Below are 24,429 nucleotides of genomic sequence, written 5' to 3'. Positions count from 1 at the left end.
CTGTATCAGAAATGTAGCTGTGTAGTGGTTAAAATGAAAAATATATTACTACTTTAAAATACACAATTATCATATTTAAGTAACATTTCACTTACCCTGACTTGTCCAACAAATAGATCGCCTTGTTCTTCTTGAACAGTAAAATTGGTGCCGAGGGTGATGTTAAATTTTGGGTCGTTGTCATTGACATCAGTCACCACTATGCTCACGGTAGCAGTGGACGTCTAAAACAGAAAGGAAAAGAAACACCAGGATTAAAAAGAGTTTCTCACATGTTGATTTAAAAGAAAAATGAGTGTAGAGACAATGAAAGAAACTAATAACCCTATCACACTTCTGAGTACCTGCTTTCCATTCCAGTTGTGTTTTCCAGCATCACCTTGTGCATTTGGCATAAGGTGAAGCAACAATGAAATCAAGCAGTCACAAATATTAGGGGCATTATTTTGTTGTTTCGTTATGGACATGTTAAACAATTTGGTGGCAAGATAGTTGCAACTGAGCCCATTTGCACCACTGCTATTGAAAAAGCTCTCTGAGATGGTGCAGCAATGAAACAATACCTTAATTTCATATACACTACACAAATAGTATACACTGAAAAAGATTTACTCACTTTTGGACACTGAATGCTCTCAGGTTCCATCTAAATCATTCTAACCTACTTTTGGATTAGTGCAGCTAGCAACAGTTCGAACATTGCACTGCGGGCTGCCTTTTGGGCACTGGATTAGGTAGAGAAAACAATGAAAAAAAGATATGGAATAAAAATTAAAATGAGAGGATTACTTCTTCTAGAAAAGCAACCTACCCCATTCTACAGCAGTAGAACAATAATAAAGTGTAAATTGTACATCCTTCATCCTTTTACATCCAGATTATACAAACTGTGACATGCAGGTTTTCACACCTTGCACATGTGAAAACATGTAAGGTATGAGCAAAAAAAAAACAAAAAAAAACCTTTCAGACATTTTATGATTTTTTATTTATTATTTTTTGTCAACTGATGATGTTTTTAAAGTAGGAAATAAATTTAAAGATAGCATTGCAAACTGTTAATTTGATTGTTCATGTAGAGTTAGGACAGACAGAGTCTATGTGTTGCCCTGTGATGAATTGGTAAATTGTCCAGGGTGTACCCTGCTTCTCGCCCAATCACTGCTAGAGATAAACACCAGCTCCACCTTTACCCCTTCTCCCACAACCCTGCAAAGATAAGTTTGTATAGATGATAAGTTTGCATAGATGATGACTCGATGGATGATTGAAAACTGTGAGATATAACAACACAATATATCAACACACAAAGTCAAACAGATCCACATTTTATCGCACAATAAGTACTTCCTATTAGAGGAGCCCAACTGTTCTGTGGAATACTTGGTTATATTTAGTAAAAAATAATCACCAAAAAGATTGCTTAAAGCATCTCTGTAAGGGTTAAAACACTTTGACTGCTTATTCACTGATTTCGAATTACTCCTGTGTTTTCTGCCTTTCTGCATTAAAAGCAAGAAAAAAAAAATCAAATCAATTGTTTTAAACTCATTCTGTTTCACAGATTAGTCCAACTGTCTGACATCTTTGTCTCATTTAGGATATATATTTTTTTAATGCTGGCTGTAAAAGATCAATTAATTTCAACTGCCTCCATAAATTGCTTATTAGTTGAAAGAATGAATCTTGGAATCACTCCTGCTTGATTTCATGTTCTAAAGAAAAAATTATTCATTCTGAATATTTTGCAAAGTTTACTTCAGCTATGTCAACATCATTATTCTGTTCTTCCTCCTGCCAAAAACTCTATTAGATATGAGGATAAAATTCAAATCAGACAATCTGATAGTTTGGCTGATTTCTGTTGTTTTTTTCTACACTGTCACACAAAAAGAAAAACATTATGTTTTAAGTGTGCCTAGATTGAACTCAAATGATGTAAATTATTCTTTCATCAACTGTGCAACTCAAAAATGTTTAAAGCCAGTACAAATAATTTGGATAGTTCAAATGACGTAAAAATCTAAATATTTAGTATGATATTAGTCAGAGAAAAAGATGTATATTTTTATACAGTCCATGTAAATACATGGTTTGAATTGTAATGTTAAAAACAACACTATTTGCAAAAAGACATCCAAAATACTGCTGTTTGTTGATTTAAAAAATGACTGCACATCCTTAACATTGAATTTAATGATTTTAGTTATTAGATGATTAGATGATTTTAGCTTGTGTCAAAGAAAGAATTTAATTACCTTTGGGTTTTGATTAAAAGAGGAAGGTGCTTTTATATTTATTCTCAGACTGTAGTTAGTCTGAGAATAAAGCAACATTTTAAAATATTGATTAAATTTTTAACTGTGTTTTTAGTACATTATATAATCGCATAACAACAATCTGTGTTTTTCTCACCACATTGATTTCAGTGAATCAAATTACATTTGTATCTTGCCATCTGTTTTCAATTAGTATTTCTGTGGGTTTTTTGATCCCATAGCTCACTTGGCTAAACCAATTCCCCACTGCACCACTCATTAGCACAGCCTCTGAGGACAAGTGTATAGCTTATGACCTTCATATAGGAACAAAGTTCAAACCCCTGTGGTGCTTCGATAAATCAACATAGAAAATGACACAATGTGAAGAAGCTGTAATTGTTGCAGGGCAAATATGCCTGCAAATAAGGGTATGGACTGCATTTCTTTGGGGATGGAAAGATGTGTGATTGTGGTGTGGCCCCAGTGGGTGAAAATACCTGCGAGAAGGCAGCCGTTTGAAGCTTCCCTGCCAAACAGGACAATTGTCACATGGTATAGTTATTGTAAGCCTCCCCACACTATCGTTGGGGAATCCTTTGTTATTGTTTTTCTTTGTTGTTAATTATCATTGGCACTGTAACATCTATAAAAGACGCGCCAAGGGAATGTTGAGATTGTTTACAAGAGTGTCTTCATTTCCAAAGGAAAAGACAATGTGAATGCATGCAGGACGCTGTTGTAATAAGATCAACTCATTTTCCATTTCAAAAGACCATTTGGTAAATTAAGGTCAACTCCCAACTGTGGTTTGACTTATATATGACAAAGAAGAAACAAAATAATCACAAGCCATTGGACTTGTGATCCAATGGCTGGTTAATGTCTGGTTAATGAGATATGATTTTTGATTTAATGTTAGATAGATGAGGCTCTTTGATGTCTGACCTTCTAAATCAGATGTCTGATAGATACAGAGGTGGTTGCTGACATATTCGCTTTTAAGAGATAATCTTGACCAGAAACGTCGTTTAGCAACGACTGATACGATCAGACTATTAGAAGTCTGGTACTCATTCTCGCCAGGAGCGATCCAACTTGCCAGGGTGAATACTTGGGATCCAAGTCAGCTTGGTAGTTTTCACTAAAGTCTGACGAGAATACAAATTTAGAAATCTGTTAAAAGTGGAGGACAATTTGTTTTGTGCAAAACTAGTTGACAGAAAAGAAAAATATCACAAACAAATGCTTGCTTTCTTCTTTCACTTTTCCACACACATATGAAGGTTTATAGTTTTGGTCGTTTTGTTTGTTCCCAACCGTGAGTTCTCTTAACTTTATTGGCACTGGAGTGGTCAGAAAATCATTTAAGTGTATTTGTTAGTGAGTATATACTTAACAACGCCTCCAAAAAGGAATTGGTGTAGCCTTGTGAAATTCAATATTTAAATCTGATTTGAAATGCTTTTACAGGGAACCAGGTTAGTTTGGATAGTTGTTTTCCTTTGTAAAGGAAATTCTCATTTGAAAACTAACATAATCTGAGTTACGAGTTTTGTCGCACCCCCGGTCACTGGGAAGTTTTCTTTTTAATAAATCAATAATGTGCAGAGCAAAAGGCCACGGGGTGGGTTACTAAGGTCTTTTACTAGAGATGCACTCATCTCTAGCTTCTCCTTCTGTTTTTCTTTGCAGTCTAACATTCCAATTTGTAAGGACTATAACACAAACAAATGTGCAGTAAGTCTTTTGATAGAAGTAATAGTTTCAAATCTAACTTAACATAAAAGAATAACCTAATTTATGCATCAAAAAATATACTCAAAAAGCACGTGAAACTACATGTCAAGGTCAAGGATGATGTGTTTATAGATTGGTGTAGGAGTCAGTATTGGACCAGCCAATCAATGTTCAGAATAAAAAGAACATTTGTAGAATATGATCTCTTATCAGTCGATTGCAGCGTTCTTAATGTGATCAAAAATTTCTCTTCATTGATCTACACTTTATATTTATAACACAAATAAGGCAAACTGCATGAAAGTATTCAATGAACGTTTGATCGTTGCCTTCTGCACACCACCTGCATCAGGGGCATCAATTATTTAAACTTTCAGAGAGCAAGGAAACAGCTTAGTGGAGATTACAGCTGCTGATTTTTGATATGTGGTGAAAACTCCTGTAATTGCTACTAAATATCAGAATTCAGATCCATCACCCTTTACTTTGAAGAAGCAATGGTGCTTGCATGTAAATTAAGATCTGAGATGTTAAGAAATATAATTCACTTTTGACCTCCTTATGGGACCTAAACTTCACAATGTCTATTTGCACAAAAAGTATATAAAGCAAAACATAGGTCCTTAAAGTCTAAAAAAAATATAATGTTGCACTTCTGATCCTTTTTGTGTTTCTGGCCAAAATGGCAGCACTGAATGAGTTCCTCACCTCCACACTCCCACAAGCCTTTTCTCCTCTCTCATTTAATTTTCTTGCTGTTGTAACAGGATTACTCTCTAGCTGTGACATAGAACCTACACAAATCAAACGTTAATACATGAGAAAGATTTTGTGCAACAGAAAAAATATTCTTTATATAGCTGTGTGCACAACATTTAGACTGTAAATTCACACTGGGAATTGACGCCTCAACCTACATGGACCTCAATTACCTCCTATTTTCACTCTTACCAAGGCGCCGTCCTACTGTGCCTCTCTCACTCTGTGATGTATCACATAAACGCAGGAACATAGAGTTCGATGCACTATGCCTGCCAATGAGTTACGAGTGTGCAGGTGAGGGGGCAGCAATCAACATCACTCTTGTGACAGCTCATCAGCTAATGTTCATTGCCCATCATACACTGCATCTTAAAAGGGAAAATGCCTTTCACCTCTGCCTGGAATGAAGACAGCTGCTCAAAAGTGAGCCAATTGAGGTGAAGTCTAATTAAATTAAGACAGTTTACGCTATTATCAGCTCTCAGAGGGAGAAACCACAACCAGCATCAATGTTTGTTGATGTCTTTTCTTTCTCAAGGCTGAGGTGTCCTGTTAAGAGCCTACTTGTCGTTTATTTTTTATGAAATGAGCAGGCCTCAACTTTGTGAAAATCTTACACTGCAAATTATACATTATGGCTATGGTTAAGTGAATATACTAATTTTGATTCTACTTTTTAAAATGCAGATTCATGATAACTTTAGGAAAAATAATACGGTATATGACTTTGACTAGGATAATTTAAAAGAAACAGGGAATTCAAATAAAATGAACTAATCCATGAATGTCTAAAAGTATGAACTAGTGAAAAACAAAGCAGGCGGGCATAAAAATAACAATCTAACGTATACAAAAATGTTAAATAGTGAAGAAAACATTACTAAGTAAACACTGAGAAATTAAACTTGGAAAAAAAATAACTTTTTAGCTCTAACACTCTCAGTGGTTTAATGTCTGTCTTCATCTGCCAGTATTAAGCTCCAACAATTAACAGGAAATCAACTGATGTTCTCTACCAGTTGTAAAGATAAAAACTTGGTGAGTCATGTGTTTCTAATTTGAATAAATTGAAAAGACTTATCTTATACTCTGAATGAACACAGCATGGACAATGAAAATCTAGTACAATTTTTTTAACTGTCATTTCTTGGTTTGTAAGTGAGGTAACAAAATCCGACTTTTCACTTTCACTTCATTTGGGTTCCTTTTGAACCCAAATGGTGGTACAAGTACCACTGGTGATACACACCTGCATCTAGTAGGGGTGGTAATTACGTGTAACTGGAAATTTAAAACGTTAATGCAACAAAGTGGACTGTGGTGAACGGGCACCAAGACTCTGGAGGCATGTCTGTGGCTCCTCTCTTCCTAATGTCAGCCCTGCGATTATGTGTGGGCCCGTAAATCCACATTTAACCTTCTATACACAAACACACTCCCAACTACACACACCTACAGGTGTTTAGATTGAGGTGTTTTTCCAGATACATTCACAGGTTGAGCAGCGGTTGCCACTGAATATATCTTGTATAAAATTGTATGGTGTACTTTTCAGTAGTGTCAATGTGTTGGTTGTTGCTATGGTTTCTCAATTTTGTTTTTTTCCTCTCTCTGCAGGTGTAGAGGCAGACTTCTAGGGTCTTAACTTGTATTCTCTTCATGCTCATTTCTCTTCTCTACTCTTGGTTCCTTTTCCCTTTAAATCCTTTCCCCACCTTTCTACCGTTGTTTTCTCCTTCTCCATTTCTATGTCCATTACATTTAAGATAGAACAAATTCTAATAGTTTTATACACATACATGTATATGCATATGTACTGTATATATCCATCCATCATGGAGCATCAGAAACGAACGGAAGCCATAATGCTCCGCTTGTGAAAATAAACTTGTCAAACTCAAACAATGATTCACAGTCATCCAGAACATGATTTGTTTTGTTAATTTAAAAGTTTTGTTGGCTTAAGTAGTCTTTGTTTGACAGTTGTGGGACAGGAAAGTAGGTTGTGAAAGACCAAGAGAACATGCACCAAAGGTCATCAGGCCGGGACTCGATCATGTTACCTTCAAGTCAAGGACTAGGGTTTTCATAAATGGGTCACTCTTTAAATAAAATTAACAAAATAAAATAAGGTAAATAAGCAGAATGTTGTTATTTAACCTCAGCTCTAATTTGGTTTCTCCTGACAGTTAATGCAACAAAATGCATTTTGATGAAAATCACAAACTTTAGTCTCTTAGATCAAAATCCCTACCCATGTACTTTTATTAATCTTTGTTTCTCTCAAGAGAGCAGCTCTCTAAACGAATCCAGTTGATAAGTGAAAAGAATTGTGCCTCACCCCTCCAGGGTTACCGTCTGAAGCAGTGACAATCAGACGGTACTGGTCTGTGATCTCTCTGTCCAGAGGCTTGCCCAGAAGTAAAAGGCCAATCCTGTTGATAGAGGGCAGAGCAGATATTACAGAACAGCACATTCAGATTTTACTTTTTCCCTCAATTGCTTTATTGTAAAACATGAGCAGCTTATTCATGTTCAGAACTTCATTACATATTTTACCTTTGATACAGTATAAAAGAGTCAAGAAGAGAAGAATTCAAAACATTGTATTTAAATCAAGGTTTATTAAACATGGTCTTTGATCATAGAACATTGGTGGTGGGTAAAGAACAAGTGGGAGTTTAACTGCTCTCTTAGTCTTTCCCTTCAAGAAGGGACGCCATACTTCCCTTGGCTTCCCAATGGGAAGCCATACTTCCTTTCCTTTTAGGAAGAGAAGTATGGTTCGTGCGGCACAAACGAGCCCTCCTGCTCATTCGTGCCACTAAGTTTGACCCTGGCATTCCAAGTAAAAAGTGTAGATGGAGTCCTATGCATGAGGCTGAATTATCTCTGTTTGCACACAGAACACACAAGGGCAAGTCAAGCCACACACAAACTCGGAGACAACAATTTTGTTCCTGCACTCAAGAGAGCCTCTGCCAGAAGGATAAGCGGAAAGAAAGATGAATGCATCTGAACTCGGTGCTAAATTAATGCCCGTAGCAATTCCCCACTGTCCCCCGCTCCTTCCCATTTCTGATTTAAAGCTCTTGTGGTGAGGCAGTCCAAGCAAAACCTGACCACTCCATTCCTCTGCAGACCCTGACCATTATACCACAGTGCCTCATTTTAAACTCTGACAGGCAAATTACTGAAATTCTGTCAATGTTATCTATTCCTCTAAACAGATGCCACGAGGTTAGAAGGAGAGAACTGTTTTAAATTCCTCACACTCAATGATCCTTGAATTAAGAGGGCAAAAAGAGCTTTGCAAAAACACAATAAAACTGTCTGTAAAATTAATATTTTACAGACTGGTATTAATATATGAAAAAAAGGGTAGAAACCTGCACTTTGAGTTCAGTGGAGATATCCTATACATTACCATGATAACGATTATCTTGATGGGTGATAATGGCATCAGACAAAATGATTAATGCAGAAAAGCCAACCTGGGGAGTTTATTCCTCACTGAAGCTGGATAGTTGCACTACACTCAATGGAATGAGTCTGAGAGGTTCACTGATCATGTGCGATAACATCCCGCCTTCTCTGCCCAGCCGCCATAAATGAAAAGATGTTGTCAGATGTATGGGACACTATTAACAGCATTGTCTGGGGTGTTGGCAGTGTGGTCCAGAGGCTATCCTCCTCAGTCACACTAACAGTTGATCTTTCATTCTGCTCAGATCATGTCTCTCAATGCTACATTGGACTTGATGCAGAAGGTGCGAGTTCCCAGTGGCAAAAATGCTTTACTTGAGGCAAGACAAGCAAGATAAGTCACAAAACTGAAACTCAATTTCAGACTCACTAAGTCTCAGTTTTCACATTCAGCAGAAGACGGTGCCATATATTTAAGAGAACAAGCAGCTTTTCATAGATCATAAAATTGTGATTGAATTTTAGTAGTGTGTATTGCTGTATTAAGTCTTATTATCTATTAATGGACATGCATGGACATATGACAAAGTCAGTGGCGGATAGCATTGTGGGTTTGGTGCTACATAACCTGTTCAGTTAAAAACATTGTTGATAAGTGGAGATGTAGAAAGGTTGTTTTCTAAATGAGGTGAAAGCTAAGGGTCAAAAGCACGTTTTGTCGTCTTGCTAAAAGAACAACGTCATGACAACTACAGCAGATTCAAGGTGTCTTGTTGGTCATCCAAAAATACCAGGAGTTTCCTGACAGAGGGCCTTGTGTAAACGTAGCTTTAGCTTTGTTCTCGTACTTTGTTTGTCTATGCATTAAAATCTAAATACCAATAAAAAAAGTCAGAAGTAAAATTTTAACTGCAGCAATTAATGTTATAATATTCTAGCAGAGACTACAAATAATAGTATTTTTCTGTTGTAAATAATAGCAACGAGATCATGTTATATATTCCTGTTTAAGATTTTGTGTTACTATAAAAGAAATTAAGATTGAAATTGTGTACAAATGTACACAGGGCAGTTAAAACAGCAGCAAGATATGTTGTCAGAAAGTCTACATTCATCCATGTAGTGATGTGTGTTTTCAGATTAGCTGTAGGGGAAGATCTTCTACAGGAGGTGAGATATCGAGGCACAGCTGTGACCTGTTTGTAAGCACCCTCTCTGTCTTTATCTGGAATGGTGTACGAAGGTCCAATGACACATTTTGCCTTAGAGCTGTGGACAGCTGCTTCCACTGAGTGTGTCACAAACCTTGTGAGAACATAAATAAATAAAACAATTCCCCCCCCCCCTTTAATACACTGTGTGTGTGAGGTTGGCGTAAGGCCAGAGGGAAGGCTAAACGAGCATGTACTAAAATTACACTTCTGCATCTTATGAGATTCCTAAGTTGAAAGCTATAGTTTCATCTTCAGTTATTTAGAATGATACATCTCTGGCAGAACCTTTTCTGCAATAAAAAATATCTTTAGCTTTTAGTAGAGATACAGTACTTGAGCACATTTTAAATCTGACTAAATTAATTTCTTCCCCAAAAAACAAGATCTTCTGCATTGGCTTGTTGTATTCATTAGCTAGATTCTAAAACGAACTGAATTTATCTGACTTTCTTCCCTTTGATACTGTCTTTTATCAGTAGCAAAAAAGAAAATATTTCTCTGAATCAAATTCTATTTTGTTCTCAAATCTTTAAAATTGAAAGCATCAACCAGGCATGCACCACAAAATTAGGCTTTTTTAAAACCACAGGAACCATAAGTTGTCTTTGTATGTTGCATTTTGCTTATCAAAGAAACAAAATCAAAATAAACAATATATTAAAATGAAGTGGAATATTTTATCTTTAATTGTGAATATTATTCTTTAATCATTCATCATACATTCATCCACACTGTTTTCAGAAAAAGTGTGGATACAACAAATACTTTAAAAAAAAAAAAGACTAGATTAAGCTACAACTTAACTTGCAAACAAGTAGAGAAAGCCGGGGGACAAATTTTTGCACTCACGTTCGAGAGAGGTTGAAGACATTCTGGGAATCTCCGCTCACAATTTGATACGTGATTGGATCATTTTCTCTGTCTGTTGCCTGGAAGAATAAAATGACACCAGAACCAGATAATTTTATCAGCCTACAGAAGAACATGACAAGGAGAGAGATAGGATGCATAAGCATAACATAAACATTGATATTAAACTGTCATATGAAAGGAAAACATGCTACGTGTGAAATCTATGCTGTGAGTCAAGTCTAACCTGGACAAACTGTAGCAAAATTTGAACACTTCTGCATCTTATAATGCAGGAATGTGCGTCATACACTGGGGATTTGAATTAGTGACTTACTTGCAGATTGAGGAGAATAGCTCCAATCCTCATGGCCTCGCTGATCTCCAGGTTGTAGGTGATGAGGGGGAAGCGGGGAGGACTCTGGTTGTTGGGTGGTAAAACCTCAATATAGACTGTAGTGATCGAGCTCCTGAATAACAGAAGTGCCCAACGATGGTATCAGTTTTTGCTTGAACTTTTTTTTTTGCCTAACTGACGATGTTCATTTCCAACACTTCCCCACATCTCAGAGAAAATTTTAAAGTTAGTTCACTCAAAGGCAAAGCTCTCATCAGAGCTGGAATGCATAGACCTTTTCCCTCAAAGCTTTCACTTACAGTTCATTTTCTAGTGAGATCACAAACACTTCTTCAAACAGTGAACACTAAAACTGATGAAATACACGCCAGAAGACTTAAGACTGGGAAAAAAATTACAAGTCTTTGCTTCTTGATCAGAAAAACTTCAAAATACAAAAGGAACAGAAGCAGGTCGTTAGTTTCCGAAACCACACACACACAAAAAAAACCTTGTACAAGCACATATGGTGTCAGTAAGACCCCACCGGACAAAGTTAAAAACTGGCGGGATCTAAATTAGCGCTTTTAGATCCCAAACCAAGTCGCACATTAACCCTAGGTGGTGAGCTTCTCCATTACAGTCTGTTCCTCACTATTGAGGCATCCAGCAGCTCTGGTCAAGTCTCTGCTGATGTTTGCAGTGACATTCAGAGATGGAGAACCTCAAGGTTCTGGTTCTGATGGACTCAAATAAATCTAGATATTGCATTTTGTTTTATAGAAGTTCATCGCTGCCCCAAACAGATCACACATATATATATATATATATATATATATATATATATATATATATATATATATACAGTACAGACCAAAAGTTTGGACACACCTTTTAATCCAATGAGTTTCCTTTATTTTTATGACTATTGACATTGTAGATTCACACTGAAGGCATCAAAACTATGAATAACACATGTGGAAATATGCACTAAACAAAAAAGTGTAAAACAACTGAAAATACCCCTTATATTCTAGTTTCTTCAAAGTAGCAACCTTTTGCTGTGATTACTGCTTTGCACACACACTGCATTTTCTTGATGAGCTTCAAGAGGTAGTCACCTGAAATGGTTTTCACTTCATAGGTGTGTCCTGTCAGGTTAATAAGTGGGATTTCTTGCCTTATAAATATAATATAAATATAATATAATAATAAAATAAAGAAAACCCATTGAATTAGAAAGGTGTGTCCAAACCTTTGGTCTGTACTGTGTGTATATACCGTATATATATATATAACCCAGTCAAAAGATGTAACCGAATAGCCACTCATGGTCTTTACACATATTTTATTTTTAATACAAAAAATTTAATTCACATCACAAGCTAACATTATGTAGTCTGCGCAATCCTGCAGCTCCTAAAAAATGCAGCAAAACAAGTAATTAAGAAATATCAATCAATTTAACTATATTAAATAGACTGATGATATATAAGCTAAAATTAAGAGCAAGTTTCATGAGAAGAAAAACTTAAAATCTGTTCTTTTATCATTATTAATCTTATTATTAATCTGAAATAACTATATGTCTCCGTTATGGCCTGGTAATACTGCTTAAACCCAAAAACTATGCTGGCAAAAGTAACAATTTCTGACAACCAGGAGATGGATAGCTTGTATTCAGCTTCTATTGCTTAATCATCTACAAAGCAGCTCTTACATTCCGCCAAAACCTCTATTCAGAAAAGTATTTCAATGTGTTCACCTACAGAAAACTTTTAGAGTCAAAGTTGAATAGCATATTGCATGTTAAAAACAACTTAGTAAACAGTAATCATTGAAGGGATGACTAGTCTATCACAGTTCACAACAAACTGAAACCAACTAACAAAACATTAAGAGAAAGAGAAAATCTGCCCCCCTTTAATGTGTTAATGACCCATATGATTAATAACAACAAAATAAAGTTCTTATTTCATCATTGTTATGTGACAAAGTTGTTGTATATCTGTACCTTCTCTGGGTATCAGGCGCATTATCAGAGGCTTTGACCGTCAGTGCATAAGATCGTCCCACAGATAAGACGACACCAGGCACCACAGTGATGCGTCCAGAGCGATTATTAATAACAAAATCTCCCTGGGCTCCAGCCAGAATCTCATACGTTACCAGGCCATTCAGCCCCTCATCAGCATCCGCTGCAGTTAACTGAGAAAACAGAACAAGAAAAATAGTACGATAACACATTATCAGCACGATTTGTCTGCTTTCTGTACTGCAGTTTGTAGTTTTAACCGGAGGGGGTTACAGCTAACATTACTTGTGAAACAGTCAAACAGCCAATGTATTTTTTCACAGGGGTTTGTGAGGCTTGTTTCTGTGTAACATTTTTTTAATGGACATGTGACATTTATGTAAAAATTAAGAGCTGTGTATTCTACTGTTAAAAACTATAAATTAATGGTCACATTCCACTTCACATTAAGTAGATTATAGATTTGTAAAGAAATAGATTAAATATTCTTTTTTTAAAGGTAATAAGTAAACTCAAACAGCGCATTTCTCCAACATTCAAACTCCAAATGCAATAAGGACATTCTGCTGTTTGTGATTATTAGCCTTCGTGCTGCAGCTGACCTCATATCGTTAAAGCTTTGAAACTTTAATCCAAGCTTTCACGACCTCCTTTTTCCATGACACTGACACTGGAGTAAAAGTTGTAGCATCAAATAAGCTTCAGCATGCTCAGGGGGGACTCCAGCTCACATAAACAGCTTATAAAATCGGTTAAGCGGTCAGAGCAGACACTCTGTAACCTCTGGCCTCATTTCAGGCAGGGTGAACTGGCTGCTTAAAAAATAAAGATTAAACTTGACCTTTTCTGTGTCTTATTCTTTTATTTTGTTTTGGAGAGGCTGTGCTGTAAGAACAGATCAACTAAAGAAGAGAAAGAAGAAGAAAAAACAGGCTCAAGCAAAATGCACTTAGTAGAGTTGGTTTATAAAAGCGTACACACGCTTGTATTTGTGTACGCTGACTCGCAAAAGCCACCATAATTTTTGATTCTTTTCACAAGTTGCTACACTAAAACTTATTTTTATTTAATTGCAAGTTTATGAGCTAGACCAGAATTAAGTAGTGCATAATTATAAAGTAAAAGTAAAATGATACATGGTCTTCTATTTTTTAAAAATAAAAATCTGAAAACTTTGGGTTGCATTTGCAACCAGCTCCCTTAAATTGATCAAACCAGTCAGAGCTGGTAAACTCCATCTGTATGAATAAGTACAACTGTTCTGCAAAGGCCTCTAATGTTATTAGAAAAGGTTATTGAACTAACAGCATCTTGAAACCCAAGATTTGGCACTCTTTTGCACTTTTATTTGTACTCTACTTCCCTAGAATGAACTACTTTGTGTGATCGATCACATTCTTCATATTAAAATACACTGACGTTTGAGAAAAGTCTGAAAACAGTTAAAGTGGTATGGATACTCTCTATACATGTTTGATTGTCTTTGGATATGTTTGACAGAAATAAAAATAAAGACACGGAACCCTTTAAAGTCAGTGTAGTAATTAAATCAAAACAATGACCCAAATCCACAGAGCAATAAAAATGATTGAAGTAATAGAAAAGCAATCCTGCTTTATTTCCAAATCCTGTTGTATGCTGTAAGAGGGGTTGATAAATTGACATCACAAAATCCTTCCGCTATGACTTACTGATGCCAGAGAAAAAAACATTTTCTCTTCCATGTCTGTTACGACTGCAGATAAGACAAAGGGATATGCTCTTGGGCTTTGCCTGTCAACACAATGGCTGTTGTGGTTATTCTTGCTGAGCATGAAAAAGCATTTGAAAGAGAGATTCTGTGTGATGAGGACAAAGTCCAGTGTCTCAGCAGTAGATGAAAAAAAGAAAGAAAAAAAAACACAAAAAAACGGAAGGCAGAATGGAAGAGAATGATCGCTCTGGATTGATTACCTGTAGCACCGTCTCCCCTGGCTGCATGTCTGTAAAGACTTCAACGCTGTAGGAGACCTGAGCAAACGTAGGCGTATTGTCATTGGCATCAATAACAAGGATGTTGACAGTTACTGGACTACTCTGTTGGACACCATCTGATGCCACCATCTGAAAACACAAAAAAGAGAAACACATATAAAACTGAAGACCTGTAAACAAAGAACACTTATGCAAAGGAATCATAGATTATTTGTTTTATTCAAACTTCAAAGATGTATGGTTCTGGTATGTCACTGTGTTTAAGAAACTCCTCTCTATATCTTTGTTTTCCACTTTGTGAGAGTAAAAGAAATGCCTTCAAAGGCGATTGCTACCAGTAAGTTTGCCTGAAGGATGTTTTTCAAACTGAGCAATCTATGTTTACTTGTTTGTGGCAGCTCTGATCTGCAGCTTTTCTGAAAGAAGCAAGGAAACGGACTAAGCAGAACAACAAATCAAGAGCAGAAAGCAGAGAGGATCGAACCTATAGCTGTGTCAGGAACACTAACAATATACAGTATATCTCAATGCAGACAAGAAATCTCTCCACAAAACTGAACAGCTAAGCTTAAAATTTACAGTACATTAATAGCTTTTTGTTGCAGGGCAAAATATGTGTAGTAAAGATATTCTTCTGTTTCAGAGACATACATCAAACAACTCTGCTTTTCACTTTTGATAGCCTTGTTTGGTCTTACATAAAGCCTACTGAGATTTGCATAACTAATTACTAAGTACTGGTTGTGTAAAAATCTGGCATTTAAATATATTGCACACATTTTCAGTAGGGTGGATGTAGAAGCTTGATTTAACCTTTACAACACCAATTTTAATATACGTCTTGAATCACAATTAGCACAATATTAGATAAGTCAATTATGGGTAAATTTTTTAATCTTAACATCAATATCTTTACTGTGACCACTTCATATTATTTAGATGGCAAAGCTTCTTTTTATTGAACAGGCTTTGTAACAACACCTTCATAAACCTTCTATTCAGTGTTTGAGAGCACAACCACTTAAGTTTTCTTTTTCTACTTTGGCATATTTGCTTCAACTGAAGATATTGCTCTTAATGAGATATCTAATTATTTGCATTTTTAAAAAATGGCGTAATAGATACATTTTGCCCCCCCCAAAAAAAAGTCACATTTTCAACAACCCATTCAGTTTGTGTCTCTGCTGCATTGATTAATATAACTTTGTGAAGCACTTGTGTAAAAGCAGAAAAACACACACTGAATGCTACGCCTACTCGTTACAGTATTACAGAGCCTAGACAGATAGCAGCATGGATTACAACAGAAGCGTATTGATTCTGGGAATTGTTTCAGAAACGTGAAAGTACAATTACCGATACAGCTTGTTAGGAATGCAAAGACAAACTACTCTCATGACACTAAACAGTATGTAAACAAACTTCTTGCACTAGTTATGTCTGCCTATTCTACCTGGAACATTTTAATAAAAAGTTTTGCCATGTAATGTTCCCAATGTCTTGAGTGCTAAAACATTAAAATCTTTCACACAAGGACAGCCTTTGTTTGAATTGCGACCTATTTATGACAACCAAGTGTTATGAATACGCCATAGTGAAAATGTTCACAGTAATTCCATCTCTTTGGTAGTTTTTTACTTTTAATTGGATTTATTTTAATATATTGACATCTCTTTGCTCTCCTACTAATCTGTTTTCAGTATCCAGTCTTTGTGTCTGCAAGAGACATGAATGCTTTTGAGGATCATTTATTGAACACAAACACATTATATGTTGTTTTTCACATATAATATTGTCCTTCTAAAAATAGAAGTTTTAATTGCAAAGTTCAGCTGTCAGCTTACAATGTCAACAATTATCACTGTCAGACAGGGCCTAGAGCTGAGAACTTGTCAGTCACTTACCAGTACTGGGCTTCAAACAAAACAAACCACATATTTCAGTGTACTGACAAAAGCAAACCTGACCACAGCACAGTGACAGAAAAAGGTCAACCTTGCACACACACAATAAACTCAAACTCCTTCAGTTTCTATATAGAATATGAGCTCACTAATCCAAGGAAAGGAATCCTTTATGGGTGCAGCTCCTGTACTGTCAGAGACACATTTCAGCAACAAGGCAGTCCAAAGTGCTTTACATGAGAAAAACAAAACACGGTAATCTATTTCTAGAATAGGGAAAGGGGGTGTTATGTGTGCATTTTTGAGCTACACATCATGTTATGATGGTATGATTATTTAATGCATGTTTAAGTAATCATTTAATCTCCTATTGCAGCCAATCTGGGTGCATAAACATTTTCCCTCATCAAGCGCCACCTTTTCCACACAGCTCCTCCTTGGAGCTGCAGTCTCTAGTTGAGCCTCGGCGTCACAGAGCAACCCCTCTTCCACTCAACTCGTTCAGACCAGTGGCAGCAGCCATTAGCAAACACCTGGTGGAACTGGACATCTACTGAGCTCATCATAGGAATTATTTCTCAGTGGAATGCTTCCAAGAACATTGTAAATGACTTAACAGAGAAAAGTTGTAATGGTGTGATGAAGGTGGAGTGTCAGAAAGAGCAAGAGCTTCTTAAAGTGACAAAACCAAGGTGTTAATTTGCAAAGTCAAATGTTTTTAAAGTCACGGTTGATATGTATTACATTTTTATAATAGGTTAAGAAAAATAAATTTTTTTGATTGTCACAGATAGTGTGACTTTATGTAATTTTTTATTCTATCTATTCTATTTATTTTCAAGGAGAGCAATATTTTCTTTAAATGGTAGTATTTCCCAAATGTATACCTGATAAAATAGGGTCCTGAACACATTTTAAAGGCTTCAAGACATGCTTCTATTTGTTAAATCAATACCAAATTAAAAGCAAAGTATAGAAATTCATGACATTTACAGCGTCATAATAAACAGTGTCCAAATTTTGTCCATTGGTACCCATCTCCAAGTACCTCTTGGTTTAACAGTAACAAGATAACACAGAGAGATGTTAGACCTCAGGGCTGTTTTGAGGATGCCTGCACTGAGCTTGAGACTCACCGTGAAAGTATAGGTCATCTGCTTCTCCCGGTCCACAGGTTTCAGAATCCTCAGGTAGCGGATTATACCAGTTGGGGTCAGGCTGAAAATTGTGGTGTAGTCATCCAGGGTAATCTTCACCATAGGGTCTTTGGTCTTTCCGACGGAAAGAGACACCAAAAGAGACATGTAACCATGGTGACACTCGTGCTGTATCACTTTTTTCACGCCTAAGGTTGCAGATGTGGGACTCGGAAACCTATCAAAAATATATTTTGATGTGCTGAAGTGTTGGAAAAAAGTCATTTGCTGGCAGGTGTCTCCACAAAAAGAAAGCATAAGCAGAGGACAAAATCATTAAATTACGTCAGTTAAAGTACAGTTACAGCGAAAATGTTTACGTACCACATCCACGTAGCCGTAGTTTTTAATTTTGTGCTTTTAATGATCCACTTGACTCATTTTTAAGGGTCAATGATAATATTAGTTACACCATCAATACATTTCTGTGAAAGTATGATAACATAATAAAAAAATGCTGTTTATGTTGTCTCATTTGTTAGTTTTACAATTCTGTAATGTCAGAATAAATTGAAAGATGTAAAAAAAAATTAAGACGGGTACACATTTGAAGTTAGACCACCGCATCATTGGAATACCAAAATTTATGTCTATGAATAGTACAGTCTATAAACTGCTAACTGGCTTTAAACTCAGAAATATTGTTCTGTTCATAAAAGATGGTGCTTCTGTTTCTGTAAAAAGAAAGCAAGCAGTTAAGCCTGTGAATCAAATGAAAATGTCATATTTATTTTAGCCTCCATATGAAGATGAAGGCAAAATCCTTTCAAACATTTTAAGAAAGTCTATTTCACTGAAGACATATCTTTGTGTCCATTTTCAGAAAAAAAGCTGGAGTTTATTATGCTCCGTTGCTGCTGGTCAGCTTCGATTCATGCCAACAAAGACTCGTCCTCAGAAAGGTTGGTAAACATTAAGCCTGGGTAGCTTATTGATTTTATCTGCGACTCCACTTTGATTTGTTCATTTTCTCCAAGTAAGGGGCAGAGAAACGGGATATTTTGAAAGTTGAATTAAAGGTAGTGATCAGTTCTTCTCAGTTTTATGTAAACACAGTCACACTGCAAACTGCTAAATTTGTCAACTTTGTAAAAACAAGTACAATGAATATACGTTTTTTTTTTTTTTTTTTTACAAATTACACACCCAAATATCAAGTCACAAAACCATGCCAGAGAAAAGATAACATTCCAAGAGAACAGTTGAATATGTTTGTACAGAAATATCAATCCAAATAAAAAGAGCAGTGAAGAAAAAAACTATAAAGGACTTCAAACACACGCAGGCTCATTGATATATAATATGAGAATACACTTCTCTAAAACTACAAATATTATGATAAAGAAAAACATCCATCACAACTGGAGACCTGCTTGACACTTCATCAGTTGTTAGGGTTTTCTTTTCCCTTTTTAATAAAAGTCTTAATTTTCCATGTGTGTGCTAAAGATCTCCAGCAATGAGGAATGACTTTAATTTATTTACAACTTCCTCAGAGTGATGCATGCATTAACAGCAGGGATGTCCTGAGTCAACTTGTTGGAGCGTAGAAAAAGATCTGGTTGAGAAATATAATTGGACTGGGGTTGCCTGAGTAAAGCTTTTACCCTTCGGTTCTTGTTTTTATTGTAACTTCTGCTTCATGTATGGAACATGAAAATCAGTTTTTGAAAAAAAAAAAAAAAAACACAGGACAAATGAACAACACGTGTCCAGATGGTGAGAACAATGAAGTTGTTTCATTGAGCAATGCAAAAGTTTTTTTTTTTGTTTTTTCCCCCCCCCCCATTATATTATATGGGGGAATATAATATAATTCCCCCATATAATATAATTATATGGGGGATATAAATCATTACTTTAATCTGCACATATTTTGCTCTAAATTGATTACAAAATATCTCTTCAAAGTTGAAGAAATTACGTAAAAACTGTTGAGCACTGTTAATCAAACTAAGTTCAGGTTTGTGACACTGAATTAATGCAGCGTTACTAATGCCATCAAATTCCTTGAATTTGATTAACATACTGTATTGTACTATATAATATACTTTACTGGCATATTTTAAGTTCCTACGTGCAGTGCAGATGTGTATAACTTTTTAGACCATAAATACTGGATAAAACTAATCAGAAGGCACTAAAAAACGTTTAAAAATTACTCAAATCATTGGGAAATTTGGAGCAATAGAAATTGGGTCAGGACATCCTTGCATTACACAGTGTGTCATTTCATGGAACATCACCCGCTTTTACCCACAGGTCTATCACCAGGAGCCAGCTATGTGTGAAAAAAACACAAAAATAAATAAATAAATGGCTAAATATGTGAAAATTAAAAGGATTAATAAATAAAAAAGAAATAAATGAATAAAAGAAATTAATGAACAAGTAAGTAAATAATTAAAAAGAAGCAATGACTAAAGAGAATGAATGAATAAAACAAGCAAAGAAATGAACATAATGTATATAAATAAATACTGAGAAACACATCTAATTTAAGAAATAATGAATGAATGAATAAATTAAATTAATGACTAAATACATAAGTACATACAATATTGAAGTTTGTAGAGCGCTTGATGCGCTAAAGGCTTTTCTCTGTTTCTACCTCTTCAATGTCATTATCCAAAGCGATGATTCCTAGCGGGGCCGTGAGGTTGGCACTGGCAGAGATGGTGGTGCCCACTGGGGAGGCCTCACTCACGTATCCCTGATAGGTGGCAAACTGGAAATATGGCGCCTGGTTGTTCTCGTCCAGGATTTCAATAATGAGGTCAGCATAAGCTGGCAGGGGATGTCCATTGTCCTGTTCTGCCTGCATAGAAAAAAAAACAGAACAAAAAAGAAGTACAAGAGAAAAATGTCATTATGGAAAACTTCCAAATGAAAGATATTATGTTCCACCTTTTATAGCAGGTAAATACAGGATAAAAGATAGACATGTTACCTAGTTTAATTTCAATTAGAAATGAATCTATATTGACAAAGTTTATCAGGTGCCCCACTAAGGACTGGTACTTACTAATTGCCAGGGCACTTAATGCAAATACCAATGTTTGAGGCAGAGAGCCCATAATTACTGGCTCTCCCACTTTGTCAAATGAGTGATCACCAATAGAAGGAGAGGAGAATTCTAGCAGAGTCGAAGCTAAAATTAACCTCTTAACTATTTAATGTATTTCTACTGCATCAAACTCTGTCTCCCTGGTGTGCAGGGGTGGGTGGGTGTGTGTGAAGTCAATTATGAATCTCCAGTCTTAGTTTCTGTGCTGTGTTTCTGTTCTGCCTGAAACCTGATTGATTAACCATGCAACAATCTGATAAAATAAAATCCCTACTAATCGCCTTACCACGTTGATTAACTTTCTCCAAAAAACTAGATAGCTGCATCTGTCTGGCAATGTTGTTCTAATATTTTACCCCACAATAAAGTTGGGGAAAACAAATAATATCTAATCAGATATTTTTATGTTTTTGTATAAAAATCTGTAAAAGTAAAAAAAAAAAAAAAAAAAAAAAAAAAAAAAATATATATATATATATATATATATATATATATATATATATATATATATATATATATTTCATAAAGCTTCATCTAAAAATTCAGATTTTGCTGATCTCGTCTTCTGAAAATGAATATTTAGCAACTGACAACTTTCTTTACCTCTTACTGGTTGTTTAGTTGTGCAAAGAGGGAAGAAGCAAGCAAGCTGCCAAATGTTAAATGTGTGCCAAACATTTTGCAAATGTGTTTCATGGTGATGTTGGCCAGAAAGTAGAGAGATTTTTTTTTTAGTTTGGTTTTGCCAAGGTTCTCCGGCTCTGCAACTCTGCGTCCTTTTTACATACATAAAGCAAAAAAACACACTGAACGAGAAGAGATAAAAAGAACAAACCTTAATGTTAATATCTCCTTTTGTCTAATTTTCTTTCTAACACATACCTGAAAGGGTTTCACTAAAAACCTATTAAATTGTTCGGGGACCCAATTAATATGTTCCGGTGAGTTCACAACACAGACCAATATTTCAGCATTTCATATAAAACTTAAGAAGCTATTTGTTGGGCAGTCAAAGGTAAAGCGGACAGCCTAGGCCTTTATTTTCACCCACTCCAGCGGAGTGGATCAGACTCCCACTCTGTGGTCATACGGGACAGCTCTGAATGCAACCACACGTGAAAATATGTGTAACATCACAGATGTTTTCTGTTTCAGAGGAGGAGAGTTATTTGACAAGATAGTATTCCTACCCAACTATTTCGTGCTTGTAGTGAACAAACTTGAAATAAAAAAATACAAGACTTTTTTTTATTTATTCAAATATAATAGCAAAAGTTGCAAAGTGCATGCGTATATATGCTGCTCCTTCGCCTAAAAGACTTGCAAATCAGCTCAAAGTCTTTTAAGGTGTACCTTACCAGCTTTGCACATCTACGGAATCCATTTTTAATCATTCTTTGCAACACAGTGCAGTTCAATAAGTTTGGATGGATTGTGTCTGTAGATTTTATGTCTCAATTAGTTTTATAGTTAATAACCATTTCATTAGATACCAACATTTTATGTGTAAAGAATCATCAAAAGTTTTCCAAAGCAACTCTGGCTATATGTCATTTTTATGTAAGAACTTTAGCTACATAAAATTTAGATTTGCAGTCTGCATGTCAAATAGTTGCTTTGTCAAGGGATCCCCGGAGATGTGGTTAATTACTGCTCATAAATTACTGCTCATAAAATTGGCCTTTTCGCTGCTTGATGTAGGTTTACACTACTGCCCTACTCTTTCCATTTTAGAGGTTGGCTTAAAAGTTCAGAACTTGTAATGCTGTTTTATAACCTAAATTTGTTTTAAACACTTGTATTGCTCTTTCTCTTTAGCTGTCTGGTGGTTTCCTCTGTGTTCATAGAGCAATTTCACTAATGTTCTGTGACAAACCTCTGAGACCTTTACAGAACAGCTCTATTTGTACCTAGCTAAAATTAGACCTAGCTGGGCTCTATAGGGGGTACTATGAAGGCAACTGGTTTTGCAGGATATTTTAGGGGTATCAGAGCCAGCAGGATGAATATAAATGTATCCTGTGTGCTAAAGGTGGTATTACGCAAAATTGACATTTTTAGCTTTATATTATTTAATCTTATGCCCTCATCAAAAACAAACCTGGAGTGTTGCTTTGATTTGCATGTCTGACAACTCCTTGAATCTCCTGTGTCAACCATTTGGGGGTGCCTAATCGATTGCTTTCACAAAGCACCACCTTTTCCACAAAGCTCCTTCTTGGAGCTGCAGTCTCCAGCCAAGTTTCCACCATACAGAACACCCAGCCCCTGCACCTTCCCCACTCAGACTAGCGGCAGCAGGAAATAGCAAACACCTGGTGGAAGTGTGCTTCAGCTGATCTCATCAGCTGAACTTCTTCTCAGTTTAATGCTTGATTATAAAAGGCATGACGGAGGAACATTGTTGTAATGATGTGCTGAAGGCAGAGGGTTGGAAGGAGAAGGAGCTTCTTAAAGAGACAGAGACCAATTTCAAGATGGCTATTGTGAAGTGAAATTTCTTTTAAGTTATGCTTGATATAAACAGCATTTTTATCATTGAATTTAACAAACTTGCTTGATTGTGCTATAAAACGGCACCATCTGCCTACATCATACTGCTCCTTCAAGAATTGCTAAAACAAGCAAAAAACATAAAAAAATGTTCACATATGCACTACAAAGTGCGGCTCTGTCACATAAAATGTATGAATGCATATCTGAAATTACTGCTGAAGTGTGTTAGGTTTCCATTTTAGAAACCACTTTTTATAAAATTCAAATAAATTAGAGGCAGCGGAATAAAACTATTCCACAAAATCTACAAAGTAAGTTTAATTTACAGAAGATGTTTATGTGAATTTCCTCTGCAGTGTATAGTCATTGTATTTGACTTAAATATATTTTGTATATTATGAAAACAATTATAACAAAGTGTTCTTTACTCTCATTACTTAAAAAAAACCAGTAATGAAAATGCTAAAACTGTTTCTATGCTTAATAATTACCAATATTTAAAAACATTGTTGTCTCTTCTTCCTGCACAGCTGGCCGCTAACAGCTGCTTCAGCAGCAATAAATTAGCACAAATCAGAAACAGCACCCTCTCAGCTTTACAAATTGTTTAAAAGCTGCAAATTACACCTGACACTAACATAGAGACTAAAGCAAATGAATGTGATCCAGTTAAGCTGGTGCTGAAGTCTTTCCCCCCACTGTAAGCACGAATGTCACAACTGCCTCCCACACCGGGGAAGCTTCACACAAATGGCGAGGCTTTGAAAATCCAGATGGAGAGGGAGAGAGAGGCAACATCAGTTTAGGTCATGACCTGGAACAAATTTTGTGAATTAGCTTGATTTTGATGGCCTTGTGTTTCAGAATGTGGATTGCAGCACAAGGATATACATGTGCATCTGAATTCCAGAAGTGAGCAGAGTGTTCTCCTAGTTGTCTGTAAATTCAGTTTTGTCCACTTACAAATTTTACTTTTTTGTTACACTTACTAAAATTGGGTGATTCACTGCTGTTCTGCTTTTTCTCTATTTGTGAACAATTTCTCTCACTGGGGTTTGCTGGTGATCCAAAGCCACCTATTCCAGGTTGATAGATGCCAATGACTGTTCTTCATCTAACCTGGAATTTCTTTAGATCAGTGGAAAATGTGTCTATTTTTATTACCTCATTG

At 35.9% G+C, this 24,429-nt stretch overlaps 1 protein-coding gene across 9 annotated transcripts in view; it reads right to left on the bottom strand.

Moving 5' to 3' along the window:
* Positions 1-24,429, bottom strand: part of LOC102234462 (protocadherin-15-like) — a 175,772-nt gene that overhangs the window by 56,664 nt on the left and 94,679 nt on the right. For all 9 annotated transcript variants that reach the window (XR_002752137.1, XR_002752138.1, XM_023327534.1 and 6 more), the window contains 8 exons: positions 20,307-20,513; positions 17,636-17,770; positions 14,575-14,724; positions 12,601-12,794; positions 10,587-10,719; positions 10,250-10,329; positions 7,102-7,195; positions 96-224 (listed from right to left, as the gene is read on the bottom strand). Coding sequence is in view for 7 of the 9 variants with exons in the window: in XM_023327534.1 (XP_023183302.1) it covers positions 96-224; positions 7,102-7,195; positions 10,250-10,329; positions 10,587-10,719; positions 12,601-12,794; positions 14,575-14,724; positions 17,636-17,770; positions 20,307-20,513 (1,122 nt within the window). In the remaining 2 variants the exon portion in view is untranslated. The remainder of the gene's footprint in view (positions 1-95; positions 225-7,101; positions 7,196-10,249; positions 10,330-10,586; positions 10,720-12,600; positions 12,795-14,574; positions 14,725-17,635; positions 17,771-20,306; positions 20,514-24,429) is intronic.

The sequence above is a fragment of the Xiphophorus maculatus genome, chromosome 22, assembly GCF_002775205.1.
Source record: "Xiphophorus maculatus strain JP 163 A chromosome 22, X_maculatus-5.0-male, whole genome shotgun sequence".
In the NCBI taxonomy this organism is placed as follows: Eukaryota; Metazoa; Chordata; class Actinopteri; order Cyprinodontiformes; family Poeciliidae; genus Xiphophorus; species Xiphophorus maculatus.
This window is presented reverse-complemented; position numbering and strand designations above follow the sequence as displayed.